General features: G+C 44.7%; 1 protein-coding gene across 1 annotated transcript in view; it reads right to left on the bottom strand.

Moving 5' to 3' along the window:
* Window positions 1-9864, bottom strand: part of HPSE (heparanase) — a 36060-nt gene extending 26196 nt beyond the window's left edge. Inside the window, exons 1-3 of the mRNA XM_082236497.1 lie at window positions 9584-9864; window positions 2766-2911; window positions 145-279 (exon numbers count right to left, since the gene is read on the bottom strand). Coding sequence (XP_082092623.1) covers window positions 145-279; window positions 2766-2911; window positions 9584-9789 — 487 coding nt within the window. The 5' untranslated portion in view covers window positions 9790-9864. The remainder of the gene's footprint in view (window positions 1-144; window positions 280-2765; window positions 2912-9583) is intronic.
* Between the last annotated feature and the right edge of the window lie 7393 nt (window positions 9865-17257).

The following is a 17257-nucleotide window of genomic DNA, read 5'->3' on the forward strand; positions in this document are numbered from 1 at the left end:
CTGGACCTAACAGTCAGGGGTCGCTTTACCTTTAAATGTAAAGGTAATTAGCAGAGCTCGTTAAGTTTCCAGACCCTGTCATTTTCAGCAAACAGCGAAGAGAGAGACCTTCCAATTAGCGCGTGGTGATTGCAGGCGTCTTACGCGTAATGGTTGTGTTTCGGGGCCTCTTCCTGGATTCTTCCCAGAGGATGACCATTTCCTGGAAAGGCCACTGAGACTGCAGTTGCTCTATGACGTCCATAGGCGTGGATCTGAATCCACAGACATCTGCAGCATCTGTGGCAGCAGAGAGAGAAGGAGAGAGAAAGAAAGAAAACACACAACAGTGATCAGTGTTTCAGGGCGATAATCTCACCAGCAGGAACAGGGAACCTTTTGAAGTCCAAGGGGCGTATTCCCTTATGAGGAACCTCCCAGACACCCCAGAGCTTGGTGTTGAAAACACCAAGGTCACAGGTTCGATCCCTGTATGGCCCACTTGCATATTCCTGTATTGCAGGAGGCTGGAATAAGGGTCCCTCCCAACTTTAACAACAACAACAACAACAACAACAACAACAACAACAACAACAACAACAACAACAAAATAATACTAATTATTATTTTTATTTATTATTATTTATACCCCTCCCATCTGGCTGGGTTTCCCCAGCCATTCTGGGCGGCTTCCAACAGAATATTAAAATACAATAGTCTATTAAACATTAAAAGCTTCCCTAAAGAAATATATAATAATAAGAGTACGTTCATTTGTAAAAAAAGGAATATACAACAGGATAGACAGGAAGTCTAGTGTGTTGGTATGTATATGATTTGGGGGGGATTGTTTTTGTTTTTTCTCTTTGTTCTTTCTTTTTTTTTGTTTCATTTCCTTTCTATGTATATAAAATTTGTATATAATTTTTGTATACATGTTGGAAATTATATTATAGTAAGTCCTGTAATGTAATATGACATTTACCAATGAAATAAAAGAATGTTAACAAATAAATAAAATGCAAATTCTAATTTAAAAAAAAAAATAAACATTGAAAGCTTCCCTAAACAGGGCTGCCTTCAGATGTATTCTGAAAGTCTGGTAGTTGTTTTTCTCTTTAATATCTTGTGGGTGTTTATTATTTATTTACAGTTCTATGAAATGCAATCGAGTATTGGAATGCTGCAATAATGTCAAAAAAATTGCAATTTAAAAAAATCGATAGATCCATCGACTAAAATCTGACTCTAAACTCATCAAAACTTCTTTCAGTTCTCAGTCCTATCCAATATGGATTTTCCCGAATTCTTCGGGGCAAGACCACCCCCTAGCAAAGAGTATCAGTTGCCTGATAGTCTTGGAAAAAACCAGCAGCGCAGTCAAGAATTGTGTTAATTTTGCTTTATCTCGTGTGCAGAGTGTCTGGGGGAGGCCCTTGCAAAAGACGCCAAGAGGCCCTGTGTACGAATACAGCCTTGTCAGCAGCTCCCAGTGCCTGAAACTGGATGAAATTGACATTTACAGTTAGTATAATAGGACTGCTGACACCCGTCTATGAAAAGCCTGTGCAGAAGTTCTAGAACAGATAATATTTTTTCCCCCACTTGGCCTCACAGATTGATAGCAACCATTAATGCCACTAACAGAGAGAGCCTGGCTTCTGTTGTTTTAGCCAACTCAGGAGAGAGCAGGTTTTCCTGTGCTCAGTTTTCCTTGCGGAAAAGCTGCCTCCCTAATTTCCTAAAGCAAAAGGTGCCGGGTGTCAGGGTAACCTGAAAGCCAAGGCAGGCCTGAGGAGCCTATATCTAGTTCAGTGTTGTCGACTCTCACTGGCAACAGCTCTCCAGGGTTTTAGGTACTGTTAACGGAGAAATCTGAGGGCTCCCTTGGACAAAAAACAAGGACACCAGCCAGGAATACCAGAGCAAAACAGCAGCCAGTAGGCTTGGTCTTTATTGAAGACTGTCGCGACAGGACTCCCACCTGCCGCCAGGTGAAACAAGATGGAAGCCCCGAACAAAAGAGAACCCAGAAGGTTGACGGTTCAAATCCCCGCAGTGGGGTGAGCTCCCGTTGCTGGGTCCCAGCTCCTGCCAACCTAGCAGTTCGAAAGCACGTCGAAGTGCAAGTAGATAAATCCAGGTCCAGTCGTGGTCGACTCTGGGGTTGCGGCGCTCATCTCGCTTTATTGGCCAAGGGAGCTGGCATACAGCTTCCGGGTCATGTGGCCAGCATGACTAAGCTGCTTCTGGTGAACCAGAGCAGTGTACGGAAACGCCATTTACCTTCCCGCCGGAGCAGTACCTATTTAACTACTTGCACTTTGACGTGCTTTCAAACTGCTAGGTTGGCAGGAGCAGGGACCGAGCAACGGGAGCTTACCCCGTCGCAGGGATTCGAACCGCTGACCTTCTGATCAGCAAGTCCTAGGCTCTGTGGTTTAACCCACAGCGCCACCCATGTCCCAACCCCTGCAACCTATACATACATTTTGATACCTACATATATCTACATTTTGATACCTTCCTCTTGTGTAGAGGCAATACCATTGAGACTGCATAATGATCCACACTTGGAAAATGAATCTGCTTTTTGCATAGAAGATGGTGTCAATTAGTTTTTATGCTGAATATTCTTCATAATCTATCACTCTTTCATCTCTGAAAATCAAAGGCATTCATAATTGCTTTTGCCACCCAATGCCCATCTACTCTGACTCTGTGCTTGGTGAGACTTGCTCATGTGTAAGTGTGCTGTAGCTTGCAACTTTTTGGCTCCAACCTACCTTGTTTAGCCAGCAAATTCTGACAAACCTCTTCCTCTGCCGTTGGTTTCTCTTCAGGATCAAAGATCAAGAAGTCTGTCTTGGTGCCGCCAAATCTCACGAAGCCAGGAGATAAACCTCGCGCCAATGTGCGCAGTTTCGTAGAGCTGGGAAAGTGAGAATGCGGAGAAATTGAAAGGAAATACCTTTTCATCCTGTTGGCTTTGATTTGTCATCATCCGTTCAGCTCATTCAGTTCATATCAGGCGCTTCTAGACTGTGGCAATTTTGGGTGGGGTTCAATCACAACTTGGTAAATTAAGGCAGTGCAATTCAAGCTGATTTGGAGCTTTCGTGAAATGAACCTGCTTCCCCAAACAATTAGAGTTCTTGTGATAAGGAAAGCAATGCAAAAGCAAGCTGGAAAGTGTAGGATAACACCAAGTTTGACACAACATCATCTAACCTCCCCAGAAACAAATCAGAATAAATGCTCAATAAACAGGCCAACCAGAGGTGCCCTTATTCTCTGCTCAGTAGTTCCAGGAACTATGTGTGGTACCCAAGTATCAGCCTACCGCTCCACAGTCTTGGTGCTGCATGTGTAGAATTCAGCTGGGAGTAAGATGGGGACAAAACTGGAATGAGCTGTTTGCCATTAGCTCTGGCGCCATCTGCTGTTGGCCTCCCCACCTTCTGCCCTATCAGTCGCCTATGGGACCAGTTTCCTCTGTGTGTTAGAGAGCTGGGAGGGAAGATACGCCTGGAGATGCAGTCTTAGATCTCCCACATTGTGTGTGGTTTGGTGATGAGCAATCTCCTCCGGTCTGAAGTGTTTAATTGAACACGGCTGTTGGAACAGAAAGCAAAGAGAACCACTAGGAGGATTTCCTTTGCCAAGCCTGACACAGTAGTGGCCTGTGACTCATCATGTGTTCAACTTTCTTTCTCTTTTGCCTACATGAAATATTTGTAACTCTAAATATAAAGACGGCATACAGAAATCTTAAGAGTTTCAAAGCTTGCGCCAGCAATTTGAGCATCACATGAAAGGCTCTCTTCAAAGCAAACTTCTTGTGTCTGTTTAAGAAAGGAAGAGCAGCAAAATGCAGACAAAGTTTCAAGCTCTCCTGCCTGCTGTATTTACTGACAATATACCACTATGGGTTTGATGTCTTTTAAGCATCCCTGCTAAAGATATTTCCTCTCCCCAGGGCTTAATCTGGATCAGGATTTAGCAGAATTCAGCTCCAGAATCTGTTTCTATCACCAGCGTCCAGAGTATCTGAAAGAATAACAACAAGCAATGCCTCTGGGCATGTGTGGAGTGCATTTCCCTTCGCTGCCAGGTAACTGCAGCCTGGTCTACTCACTCGGGATTAAGAACCATGGAGCTAGGCCATTTATTCGAACTATATTAGAGATTCTCTAATACTTTGTCATATGGTAAAACTGTTACTGGACTGGAGTAGATTAGCGGTGGTGGTGCATTGCATCAGGCACAGCTGTCAACTTTTCCCTTTTCTTGTGAGGAATCCTATTCGGAATAAGGGAATTTCCCTTAAAAAAAGGGAAACGTTGACAGCTATGGCATCAGGTGAGATCTCTCCTGATCCCTACGTGATAGGAATTTTGAGGTCTTAGATATGTGTTAAATGTTCATAAGTGTACCAACCAAGCATGTACATAGACCAGCAGAGGAAGACCAACCTGAAACCATTTTTGATTCCCAAACTGACCAAATGTTTTCTCTGCAAGGTCAAAGGAAAATGGAAAAGCCTCCCCATTGTCTTTTCCTTCACAAATCCTGTCTTAAGATATGAACAGGGTGTGAGGCTGTGACCTGGACTCAGGAACTAAGTATTTATCATTACAAAAGACTGGCCAGGCTCCCCAAGCAATCCAATCAAGTGACCATTAAACAGGTAACCTGTCAGATGAGATAAACAAGTCACTCAGATTTCTGCTGTAGACCGCCTTTTCTGTGATGTAGGTATGATATATCTGGGGTGGTGGTGGTCTTGAGCTACAACCCCTTCTGTGATGTATGTATGATGTTTGGTGGGGTGGTCTTGAGCTCCAGGGCAGGGAATTTAAAATGTCTATATAAGGCCTTGCGCGCCATTGTTCTGGATTCCTCCTCCCTCCTGCGTGTGGTGAGGACCCTGTTGCAACAGATCAATAAAGATGAGGCTTACTAGCTGCTTTGCTTCTCAATATTCTCTGGTTGGCCTCTGTTAATTTCTCCTACGAATAGGGAACCTACATAAAGGACTCTATATGGGCTCTTGGATACCCCATAAAGGAAAAAGGGCAGATTTTGTTTATGACACCTACACACAGAAAAAATAGCATATCAAGGACAAAGTTTTGCAAGAATCCTTTTTCTAGTTTTCCCTGTTATTTGGATGTTTGAATATTATGCTGAAAATGAATGAAATGCAGCTAAAATATTATGTTTGTTTTTCACATGGTCTAGTCCTTCCCCTGCCCACCCCACTAATATTCTTAAGAGGGTCTCTTTTCCAGTCTTCAGAGAGCAGCTGGAAGTAGGGAGGCAGAAAAAGGGCCTCCTTTTCTTCCACTCTGCAGTTTTGATCTGAAATTTTCAGCGTGGTACTGCGCCCAGAGCTCAGAAACTGCTCTCGCTAATGAAATTCCCTATCACAAAATGCGCCCAGAGCAGTGGGAGTTTCAAACGCTGCTTGTAACGTTATAAATGAAAAATATGTATTTTCTTTCTTTTGTGGGATCAAGCACAAGGCATCAGATATGCGCCTCTCATCAGCTAAATGGCAAATACGCAGCAGCTCAGCGGCCACCAACAACTTCCTGGTTGGAACTGATAAAATACCAGAGTTAAATAAAGGACTCGCTTGATACAAGCGATAACAAGTTTGTTTCTTACTCCACTTTTCTTCTGCTTTTGAGAGCCAAGGTTCAAAGGGCACCCAGCAAAAGAACATGGAAATGAAAACTATATCCATTGTACACAAAGAAATGCTAGGAGGCTGTGTAAAATTGAGGAACAAAGATATAAGGAGTGTGCAGATTCATTACATAATATGAAATACAGTTTGACATCTTTGGCATGTTTCTAGGCCTCAGGATAGTAAATGGGATCATAATAATCTGTAGCCGATGTTACAGAAAGGGGTGATCCCCAGAGTCAATACTCAGAGTAGACCCATTAAAATCAAGGAGTTCAAGTTAGCCAAGTCTATTGATTGCAATGGGTATACTCTGGGTATTGACTCAGTTGGGTAGAACACAATACACGGATATTAGTGATTCTGCCAAAGTGGAAATAACAGACTTGGCATATGAATTCTCACAGTATTGAGCTGTATTCTGAGCTGAGATCCTGAAATTTGTACTCTGTAATTAAACTGGAGACATGTTAGCATATATGCCAGTTTTGTTCCTGTGTGGTTGGTTTTCATCAGGCTATGCTTCCAAAGCCAGTAGCCACTGTTAGCACATGCTCAGAAGCTAATCGTTTTAACTCCTTCCTTTTGAATGGGGAAAAAAAACTCCCTTTATTTACTTTCCAGAAGGGGAGCTGTGTTAAATCTCTTGCAGCAAAAACTAATTATTATTATTATTATTATTATTATTATTATTATTATTATTTTTATTATTATTATTATTTATACCCCGCCCATCTGGCTGGGTTTCCTCAGCCACTCTGGGCGGCTCCCAACAGAACATTAAAAACACAATAAAAGATCAAACATTAAAAACTTCCCTAAACAGGGCTGCCTTCAAATGTCATCTAAAACTCAGATAGTTGTTTATTTCCTTGACATCTGATGGGAGGCCGTTCCACAGGGCGGGTGCCAGTGCCATTTCCCCATCACATCATCAACTGCAAATATCCAGTTGTAATGTTTCTAAGTGCATTTTTTTGTGCTAGAGTGACAGAGTGCTTGAATCTACTTCAGTTGTGCAAACCTAAATTCGCAGCATGTGTTCTTGAATCCCTCCTGCAAAAGAGTAACTGTCTGGAGGCACCCAGACAGATGCCACAACCTTCTTCTAAATGTGCTTGAAATGTTAAAATTGGAATGTTTTTGGAGAACAATACCTGGGTTCCTGTTGGAGAATCAACTGGCTTGGAAACGCCATGTCTTATCTGTGTTCAGCTAGCACAGCAGTGATCTGTCCAGTGTGGCACAGTGGTTAAAATGTCTGACATTTGAGACATAGGATGAAATCCCCATTCAGCAACAAAGCTCAGTGGGAGACCCTGGGCCAGCCGGTATCTCTCAGTCTGTTGTTGAGAGGAAAGCCATGTACACTACACCCTGAGTTCCATGAAGAAAAGACAGGATAAAAAAAATAAAACAGTAAATAAATATCTGTGCTACCTCTGCCTCTTGTGAATCCTGCGGCCAGGAAATTTCTGTGGTGGTTACCAGGAATGTTTCTTTAAAAATAAAAACCATGGCTTATTTGGCTTTGCATGTATGAAAACCTCCTATCCTGAACTGCTCATGGCTTGAAACTCTGCTCTGGGAAATACAGTAGGGTTGCCATACCTATATTTCCTGGACATAGCCAGGATTTGGCCATCGGAAACAGTGTCCAGGCAGAAATCGCTTTAATGTCCGGGGAAATCTGGATGTATGGTAACCCATGTCTTAACTGTAAAATTTGGTGATTATTTTTTTTTAAGTGAAAAAATATTTTCATTTCATTTTAAAACTGCTGGAATGCAGCTACGTGTAGCAGAAAGAGATGTCAGCTATCTCAACAGCAAGGGGAAACCGGATTCTCCCGGCATATCTCACCAGCCAAAGCACCCAGAGAGAACCACAGGAAATGTCAAAGCGAAAATGGTCAGATAATTAAGAGTGCATTTGCACTCCTTAATCCCAAGGATGCCAACTCATTCATCCTTGCCACCCTACAGCCAGAGGGTAAAGTGGCAACCAGGAAAGGGGGAAAGTGTCACAGGGTGAGTCTTACAAAGAAAAACAGTGTGCCTATAAAAAGGTCATGGAAGGCAGGGATCACATGGGCATGGTAGAATCCTAGAGTTGAAAGAGATCCTGAGGGTCATCTAGTCCAACCCCCTGCAATGCAGTGTGATAGGAATTTTGAGGTCTTAGATATATGTTAAATGTTCATAAGTGTACCAACCAAGAATGTACATAGATCAGCACAGGAAGACCAACCTGAAACCATTTTTGATTCCCAAACTGACCAAATGTTTTCTCTGCAAGGTCAAAGGAAAATGGAAAAGCCTCCCCATTGTCTTTTCCTTCACAAATCCTGTCTTAAGGGCACATTTAAGATATGAATAGGGTGTGAACCTGTGACCTGGCTCAGGAACTAAGTCTTTATCATTACAAAAGACTGGCCAGGCTCCCCAGGCAATCCAATCAAGTGATCATTAAACAGGCAACCTGTCAGACGAGATAAACAACGCGCTCAGATTTCTGCTGTAGACCGCCTTTTCTGTGATGTAGGTGTGATGTATTTTGATGCAATTATTTTTAAATGGGTTTTAGCAACTGCTGTGATAGCAAGTGTAGGATTCCACATTAATTAACCCTATTTATCTAGTGAGATCTAATGCGCTCTAAGGTTACAATTTACAATCCTAAACTCTGAACCTTTAGGATCAAGGTCCCCAGGCTACAGAATAAATATACATCCCTGCCAACTCAAGGTTCGGTCAGGCCAAGGAGGGGCCCTTCTGAATCCCTGGGATCACATCAGTCCCTGGCTGACTGCTGGCACAAGGCCTGGAGATAGACCTCCAGGTTTGTACAGTCATTACTGGGACCTTTCTAAGAAATCCTTTGCTGCCACAGCGAGAAATTGAGAAAGAGGCAAGCATATAGCCCAGGGGTAGGCAACCTAAGGCCCATGGGCCGGATCCGGCCCAATCGCCTTCTCAATCTGGCCCGCGGACGGTCCGGGAATCAGTGTGTTTTTATATGAGTAGAATGTGTCCTTTTATTTAAAATGCATCTCTGGGTTATTTGTGGGGCATAGGAATTCGTTCACCCCCCCAAATATAGTCCACCCCCCCACAAGGTCTGAGGGACAATGGACCAGCCCATAGCTGAAAAAGGTTGCTGACCCCTGATATAGCCCATTGGAGGCACAGTTTGTAGGCAGGAGGAGAACCTGGAAAAACTCCCACTTCAAGAGCACTTGAGATCTTGGCAATGTCTACATCTCTATGCTTCAATAGAAGGACTAGAGACGTCGTATTTAAGATGATGTATTGCTTCTACACTGTCATCAGTTTATATGGAATTTTACAGAGTTTCCTAAGTGAAAAGGCAAGTTTAGGTCTCTGCTTGCGAGGAGCTTATGTTCTAAATTTGACAGTGGGGTTAGAGACCTTCTGTGCCTCTGATTATATGCAGAGTGCCTTTTAACTCTGAGAAAAACAGCCCCCTCTTCCTAACTAGGAATTGCGGGCAAAACCTAGCGCAGAAAGTATTAGCTCCTGCTAGCATGTTCAGACTTCTATAGCCCTTTAGTTAGAAGAGATTTGGACAAAGCATTTCAAAAAGGGAAGTTTCAGCTGCAGGCAAAAGCCAAGCAAGAGATTTTTCAGCTTTGAGACAAGTTTTCACACTCTCTCTCTCTCACGCAAAACTTCAGGGGAAACCCAGCTTGGGACTTCCATTTTCACTCACGGACCCTGCACCGAGCTCCGGCATCGTCATCCGCTGCAAAGCAGGCAGCAGCTCGTCAGGTGCAGCTCCCCCCTCTCCCCCCACCCCGATGGTAAACAGCCTTCTCGTAAAGCGCAGCGGGCAAGATCCCGCACACACCCAAAAAGGGGTGCGAAACCAGAAAACGGCGTGACCTACCCCAGGAAGGTGATGAATCTGGGATCCGTGGCTAGGTTGGCATCGATGGTGAGAGACAGGAAAAACGGGCTGACCTCCCTGGCCGGCTGCTCGGGCAGCTGAAAGCTCAGCACGGCCGCCTCGCTTTGGCCGGGATCCGCCCAGGAGCCCCCGGTCAGCGGAGCCCGGCAGAGAAGCGCCAGGATCAGTCCCAGCAGCGGCAGCATCCTGCGTCCCAGCGCGCGCTTGGAGAGATCGGAAGAAAGGAGATCCTCGCCGGCGTTTGCTCCTCCTCCTGCTATTTCTACTACTGCCAGTGCCTGACTGTCTCTGGGAGGTGGAGGAAGAGGAGGAGGAGGAGGAGGAGGGAGCGCGCATTTCTGCGTCCCAAGCGCTGTCCTGCCTCCTGTTGCGGCGTTTTGGGAAAGGCAAGAAACGATCCGCCCTCCGATTCAGTCACCCGACGCGCAAAGACGCGCAGAGGGGACGACCCAGATCAGGCGGGAGAGGCAGTCTTGGAGGTGGCTGGGGAAGAGTTCCCACGTTCAGGGGGATCCGGCATCAGCCCCCCCCGCGCGCGCGCACACACACTCTCCAGCGAGGCCTTAAATGGCTCGCCACCCCAGGGGACTGAGCTTGAAGATATAGGTGCCATGGCCACCCAGAACAGAGTGCCTCTGGGCCTGTACAAAGTGCAGCCTTCAGTAGCAGACTGGCCGAGGTCTAGCTTCACGTGGTGGTAGTGGTGGGCACCCACATACACCCCTCCACACACACACCTGCAGCACCTGCCCCATAGGAGCCAACTTCTGGGGGCCGAGGTCCCTTCAGCCTCCCCCATAAAATACTTGAGGGGAGCGTTTAAGCCCCCCCCCCCCAGTTGTTGGGCATTCAAAGTTTGGTAAGGCATACTCTCAGGAAAACAGGTTTAGGATTGCTGCCTTTGGGAAGGATCAGATTTGGGGCCTGAGGGCAGTCTCAGGGTTGTGAGGATAAAAGACCACCACCATGAATAATACTCTGAGCAATTTGGGAGGCAGGCAAAATTAGACACACACACAGAGAGAGAGAGAGAGAGAGAGAGAGAGAGAGAGAGATTTGCTGCTTCTGCTCATGTTGCTCGCCAGTCTTCCCTATGCCCTCCATCAATGCCTCACCCCAAGATTGTGACAAGACACCGCAAACCTTCCAATGGGGGCTGTGTGATGACAGCCTTGCATTTTTATGACTATAGGAAGATAAACATACAGCATAACAAAAACTGTCTTGGTGGGCCGTGATATGAACTTGCTGGCTCACAAGGATAGGGTTCAAAATGATGTTGGAGATAGAATTAGTAGCCTTTGAAGCAATCCTATTTATATTTGCAATTGACTTTTCCCCATGTCCGTTCTCTCCTCCCCTACGTTTTGTCATTTGCTGCTTCCCACAAGCCACCTACGGTAGTTATTAGCAGAGCGAGCATCAGATCTGAATGATAAGACTACAGAGAAAAAGCCTGGGAGAGTGACAACCACAAAGTATGTGTGCATCATATTTCCCCTACGCACTTCCTCCAAGGAGATGGTATATATACAAGGCTTTCCCTCCTTCCCACTTCATCATCACAACAACCCTGGAAGGTAGGTCTGGTGCTGAAAGAGTCCCTTGCCCATGGACACTGTCTGAACTCTCTGGCTGAAGAAGGACTGGTGTCACCCCATCCTAGTCCATTCTACTAACAACAACAGTGAGCGAGGAAAAACGGTTCCCCTTTTTTTTTGCTGCAAATCCTAGTGACCTTTACAAGAAAACAGGAACCCGAACTTTTGCTCGCATGCATTCAAGTAAAACTTTTGTATGTATCTCCAGGAAATCCACATCCTGTTGACTGGGATACACCTTGCAAATCAGAGCAATTTACATATTTCAGAGCATGAAACAGACTCCTCCTTCTAGTTTAGCATCCTAATCTCAGTGTTTGACCCTGTGCCAGAGGCAGAATGCCTCTGAAAATGCCAATTACTGACAATCACAGGTTGGGGAGAGTGCTGTTGTGCTCAGGTGCTCTTTGCGGGCTTCCAATGAGCATCTCTTTGGCCACTGAGAGAACAGAGTACTGTCATCTGTCAGTGTGGTGTAGTGGTTAAGAGCGGTAGACTCCTAATCTTCGCGTCTCCGCTCCTCCACATGCAGCTGCTGGGTGACCTTGGGCTAGTCACACTTCTCTGAAGTCTCTCAGCCCCACTCACCTCACAGAGTGTTTGTTGTGGGGGAGGAAGGGAAAGGAGATTGTTAGCCACTTTGAGACTCCTTCGGGTAGTGATAAAGCGGGATATCAAATCCAAACTCTTCTTCTTATGTCCTTGTGCCTATGGGAAGCCTGAAAGCAGGACCTAAACACAACAGCACCCTCCCCTATTGCTGTCCCCAGCAGCTGGCACTCAGAGGCATATCTTAATCTTACTTGTGATAATTGAGGCAGAACATAGCCATTGCAGTTAGTAGCCATTGATAGCTTCCTCCACTCATAAATTTGCCCTATCGTCTTTTAAAGCTACCCAGGTTGTCGGCTGTAACAACATCTATCTGGGTAGCAAAGTCCATAGTTTTAACCATGCACCATGTTAAGAAGTACTTCCTGAATAATGTCTGGATCAAGCCTTATGAGGAATGGTTGAGGGGGCTGGGTATGTTTAGCTTGGAAAAGAGGAGCCCGGGAAGAGATAGGATAGGTAAAGGTAAAGGGACCCCTGACCATTAGGTCCAGTCGTGGCCAACTCTGGGGTTGCAGCGCTCATCTCGCTTTATTGGCCGAGGGAGCCGACGTACAGCTTCTGGGTCATGTGGCCAGCATGACTAAGCTGCTTCTGGCGAACCAGAGCAGCGCACGGAAATGCTGTTTACCTTCCCGCCAGAGTGGTACCTATTTATCTACTTGCACTTTGGCGTGCTTTCGAACTGCTAGGTTGGCAGGAGCAGGGACCGAGCAATGGGAGCTCACCCCATTGCGGGGATTTGAACCGCCAACCTTCTGATTGGCAAGCCCTAGGCTCTGTGGTTTAAGCCACAGCGCCACCCGCATCCCCGCTTTTACATTTTACCTACCATATGTGACAAAGCTAGGGATGGGGAAAGAATTTGATTCAGCTCATATGTAAAGGCAAGCCTAACTAATTTCCGCTTTCCAAAATGGTAAGCAAACTAAAATGCAGACATCCTTTGAAATTCATGCTTCCACAAATTTTGTGGTGCATTGCTCCAGCTGAGCAGTGTGTAGAAAAGAAAAGCATATACTAGGATAAAATGTGCACAAAAATGTACAAAAAATGCATTATATTATGAGGAAGTGTTTAAAAATAAATAAATTATTGCACATATATTTTTTCTTTTACAGAAAGTAATCGTAAGCGACTTGCAAAATAGTAGAAAGATTAAAACCAGTATAAAACGGAAACAGAACGATAAACCCATTCATACATATAAAAGGAAAAGTCCTATCACAACCCAGCCACAGAAAGAGGCAGATCACACATGCTGAAAATCTTCCAAATTAAGGACAGGGGTCTGGATGCTCTGGTGGGCTGTAAACAGAGTCTGAATTCTGAATGAGTGGTTCCTAGTTCTGTGAAGTTGCTTGCACTCTCTCTAAGGTAAAGGTAAAGGTACCCCTGACCGTTAGGTCGAGTCGCGGACGACTCTGGGGTTGCGCGCTCATCTCGCTCTATAGGCCGAGGGAGCCAGCGGTTGTCCGCAGACAGCTTCCGGGTCATGCGGCCAGCATGACTAATCCACTTCTGACGAACCAGAGCAGCGCACGGAAACGCTGTTTACCTTCCCGCCGGAGTGGTACCTGTTTATCTACTTGCACTTTGATGTGCTTTCAAACTGCTAGGTGGGCAGGAGCTGGGACCGAACAACGGGAGCTCACCCTGTTGCGGGGATTCGAACTGCCAACCTTCTGATCGGCAAGCCCTAGGCTCAGTGGTTTAGACCACAGCGCCACCCATGTCCCCACTCTCTCTAAAGAAGTGCATAATTTGGAAGTGCCCCTGAATCCTGCCCTGCCACGGGAGGCAGGAGTGTCTTTGATGGCTAGCGGCGGCTTTTACTGACTACAGCTGTTCCTGGATCAGGAGAGCTTGACCACAGTTGTCCATGTACTGTTAAGCTAAGGCCTGGATTACTGCAATGTGCTCTACGTGAGGCTACCCTTGAGGTATGCCTGGAGGACGCAGGTAGTTTGGCACATGGCAGCTAGGTTTATTGTGGGTGGGAAGAGCAAACTATCACCAGCATCTAACACCCGGCTGCCACCCTGCTACAAGGCCACGTTTCAGCTTTTGGTACTTAATGCCTATACAGTTTGGACCAGGTGACTTGAGACCACCAAACCCCTTACGTGACCAGTAGGTCATTGTGTTCTGTGTGTTCTGCAGGAATTTGTCCTTTCAGTCCCCAAAATATCAGAAGCTGGCTGCACAGCAAGTCAGAGCAGGGCTGTCAGTGTGGCCGCCTTGTTTTGTGGAATAGCATTCCTGTTGTTGGTGCCTACACCCTATGGTTTCCAAAAACAGCACTTTTTTGTTTTGACAAGTTTTCCCTACTGGATGAAAGGTCTCTGCCTTTGGTTTTCATTTGGCATTGTTTTAAAGCTTATTCTCAGTTGCTTTTTGTAGTCTTTTAGCTGTTCATGTCTGCAAATCACCTTGAGAGACATATTTAAGCAGAGGGTGTTTTGTAAGTTGTTCCTCTCCGCAGAGGTGCATCGAACACCTTCATTATACATGATACCTATTTACACTGGCTTTAGATGCTTGTGATGTATGTTTTTGGCACAACTTATTTTTGTGACCCTAAGTTGTTTTTAATGGTTTTGGTTGCTGTGACCTGCCCTAGGGCTAGGGCTAGGGCGATATCTGTTTTTGAACATGGTGATGTATCACCAGCTAAACACTGCGATACGCCAATTTCAGTGTCTGAAATAAGGATGGAGCTATATAGAGGCATTGGATGGTTTTATAGTTTTTCCTGCATTGTGATTTTTGCTGGCACCTGCTCTTGTGATTCACTGCCCCCGGCATGAGGGGAGAGCTGAGCTGGCAGAGTTAACACAGACTGCAGAAATAGAAACATTGGCTGGCTTCATGGTTTCCCCCATAAGGCGAGTTTTGGACGCAAACACATCGTGATTCGCGATCTATTGTCAAGTCAAAAATTACGAAACTGATATCACGATATAGACTTCAAACCAGTTTTGGACATGTTTAAATCTAAATTGAACAAGTGTTGGAAATTGTTGGAAGAGAAAGAAGGTTATTTATCTCATATGTGGTGGTCTTGTAGTAAGGTTAAAGCTTACTGGGAAATGATATACAATGAATTGAAAAGGATGTTTAAAATAACCTTTGTAAAACAAACTAGAAGCTTTTCTTTTGGGAATTATAGGGACAGAACTACTTAAATTGTGTAGAAATTTATTTATGTATGTGGCCACAGCAGCAAGAATGCTACTCACCCCAAAATGGAAAGAAGCAGAATTCCCAGCAAAGGAAGAATGGATACAAAAACAGTAGGAAATGGCAACACTTACTGAAAGAATAAGAAATCAAGATAACAAACTTTTTATAAAAGAATGGAAATGGTTTATTGAATATTTACAGATAAATTACAAACAGATAAAAACACTGGCAGGATTATTGTAATAACCTGCAATTTCATAAGAGTATATATTTAAAGTAGATAATTAAATGAGCAAATTAAATGAATTTGGATATGCCGATATATTTTTTTAAAAAATTAAAGAACCGCAAAAAGAGGGGGAAGTCAAACTCTGAAATGTTAAAATGATTGTAAAACTAATGAAATGTGTAAATTTGAAAAGTATAAATAAAAACTTAAAAAAAGAAGTGTTTGGCATCTTCACTACCTTTCAGCAAGTGCACCTCTTTAACCTGGCCTGTGATATCTCAGATGTGTGTTTTCAGAATCTACCCTATTCCTATGACAACAATCTGTTTTAACTGTTCTACAGTAATACTGCATTTAAAAATTGTTGTAACCTGCTCTGGGTCCTGCTGGTGAAGGGCTGATAATAAATTAAACGTTCATCATCCTTGACTATTAAGCTGGGGCCAACAGAAGTGGAGTTCAACAACATCTGAAGTTTGGCTATCCCTGATCAAAGGCATCTATTACTATTTTTGCTGCCCGGTCCAATTTGGTTCCTCAGTATATACTCTGGAGTTCTGGAAGTGCGGCAATAGGAATTTGAAAAAGCCACCTGTGTTCGCACGTGTTTTCAATGCAAAAATTGCAATTTCTGCTTCGGGCACATAGATAACACCAGCACATCTGTTCCGAAGAAAGGTGTATTTTCAAATTAGCTTTAGTGCCTCCCAAGACTTGTCATCATAAATACAGGAAGTCACAGTTTAAAGGCGGTGGCACATAAACAAGGAGTAACCTGCCAATGAGTCAGCTGTTCCCAGGCAATCTCCACCCAGCAACAGGTTTTTCTACTTTAATCAATCACAGAGCCAAGTGGGGCCAAAGTGACCAAGTAAAACGAAATGATACAGGCTATTGAAACATACCTTCCGGTAAATACTCTTCTATCTTTTCCCACATCTCAAACCAATAAGACTTCTTTTCCAGGCTCACAGGAAGACCTCCTCCTCCCTTTGCTACTAAGATGCATGAAAATAACCCAAAGGCAAGCATTTCAACAGAGTTCTCATGAATCTTTGGACCGAGGCTTGCTCAACAATTCCAATGAAATTAGGAATTTCACACATGAAATTAGGCTTCTTGTTGTTTAGTCGCGTCCGACTCCTCGTGACCTCATGGACCAGAGCACGCCAGGCACTCCTGTCTTCCACTGCCTCCCACAGTTTGGTCAAACTCGTGCTGGTAGCTTCGAGAACACTGTCCAACCATCTCGTCCTCTGTCGTCCCCTTCTCCTTGTGCCCACCATCTTTCCCAACATCAGGGTCTTTTCCAGGGAGTCTTCTCTTCTCATGAGGTGGCCAAAGTATTGGAGCCTCAGCTTCAGGATCTGTCCTTCCAGTGAGCACTCAGGGCTGATTTCCTTCAGAATGGAGAGGTTTGATCTTCTTGCAGTCCATGGGACTCTCAAGAGTCTCCTCCAGCACCATAATTCAAAAGCATCAATTCTTCAGCGATCAGCCTTCTTTATGGTCCAGCTCTCACTTCCATACATCACTACTGCAAAAACCATAGCTTTAAATATACAGATCTTTGTTGGCAAGGTGATGTCTCTGCATTTTAAGATGCTGACTAGGATTTGCCATCGCTTTTCTCCCAAGAAGCAGGCGTCTTTTAATTTTGTGACTGCTGTCACCATCTGCAGTGATCATAGAGCCCAAGAAAGTAAAATCTCACTGCAAGGTGGCAGGTTCTCCAGGTCTAGGGAAAACAGATTGCTGGACTAGATAGGTCTTCCAGTCTGATGCAGCTGGCTCCTCTTAGGTTTATATGTAAAGGACAGAGACAATCACCTAGGATTTTTTAGGGTGGCATTGCCCCCAAAAATGGCAGATTACAATTTGCAGCTCTCTACTGTGGAGCTTGCTACTTATGTTGACGTTTGACCATCCGACTCGCTTTGGTTTCTGAACCTGCTATGTGCCTTAAGTGTCTGCACACACCTGGTTAGACCTTGCAGTATTGCCATCAGTACATGGTAACTGGGT

Source organism: Podarcis vaucheri (genome assembly GCF_965113315.1).
Source record: "Podarcis vaucheri genome assembly, chromosome: 9".
NCBI classification, from domain to species: Eukaryota; Metazoa; Chordata; class Lepidosauria; order Squamata; family Lacertidae; genus Podarcis; species Podarcis vaucheri.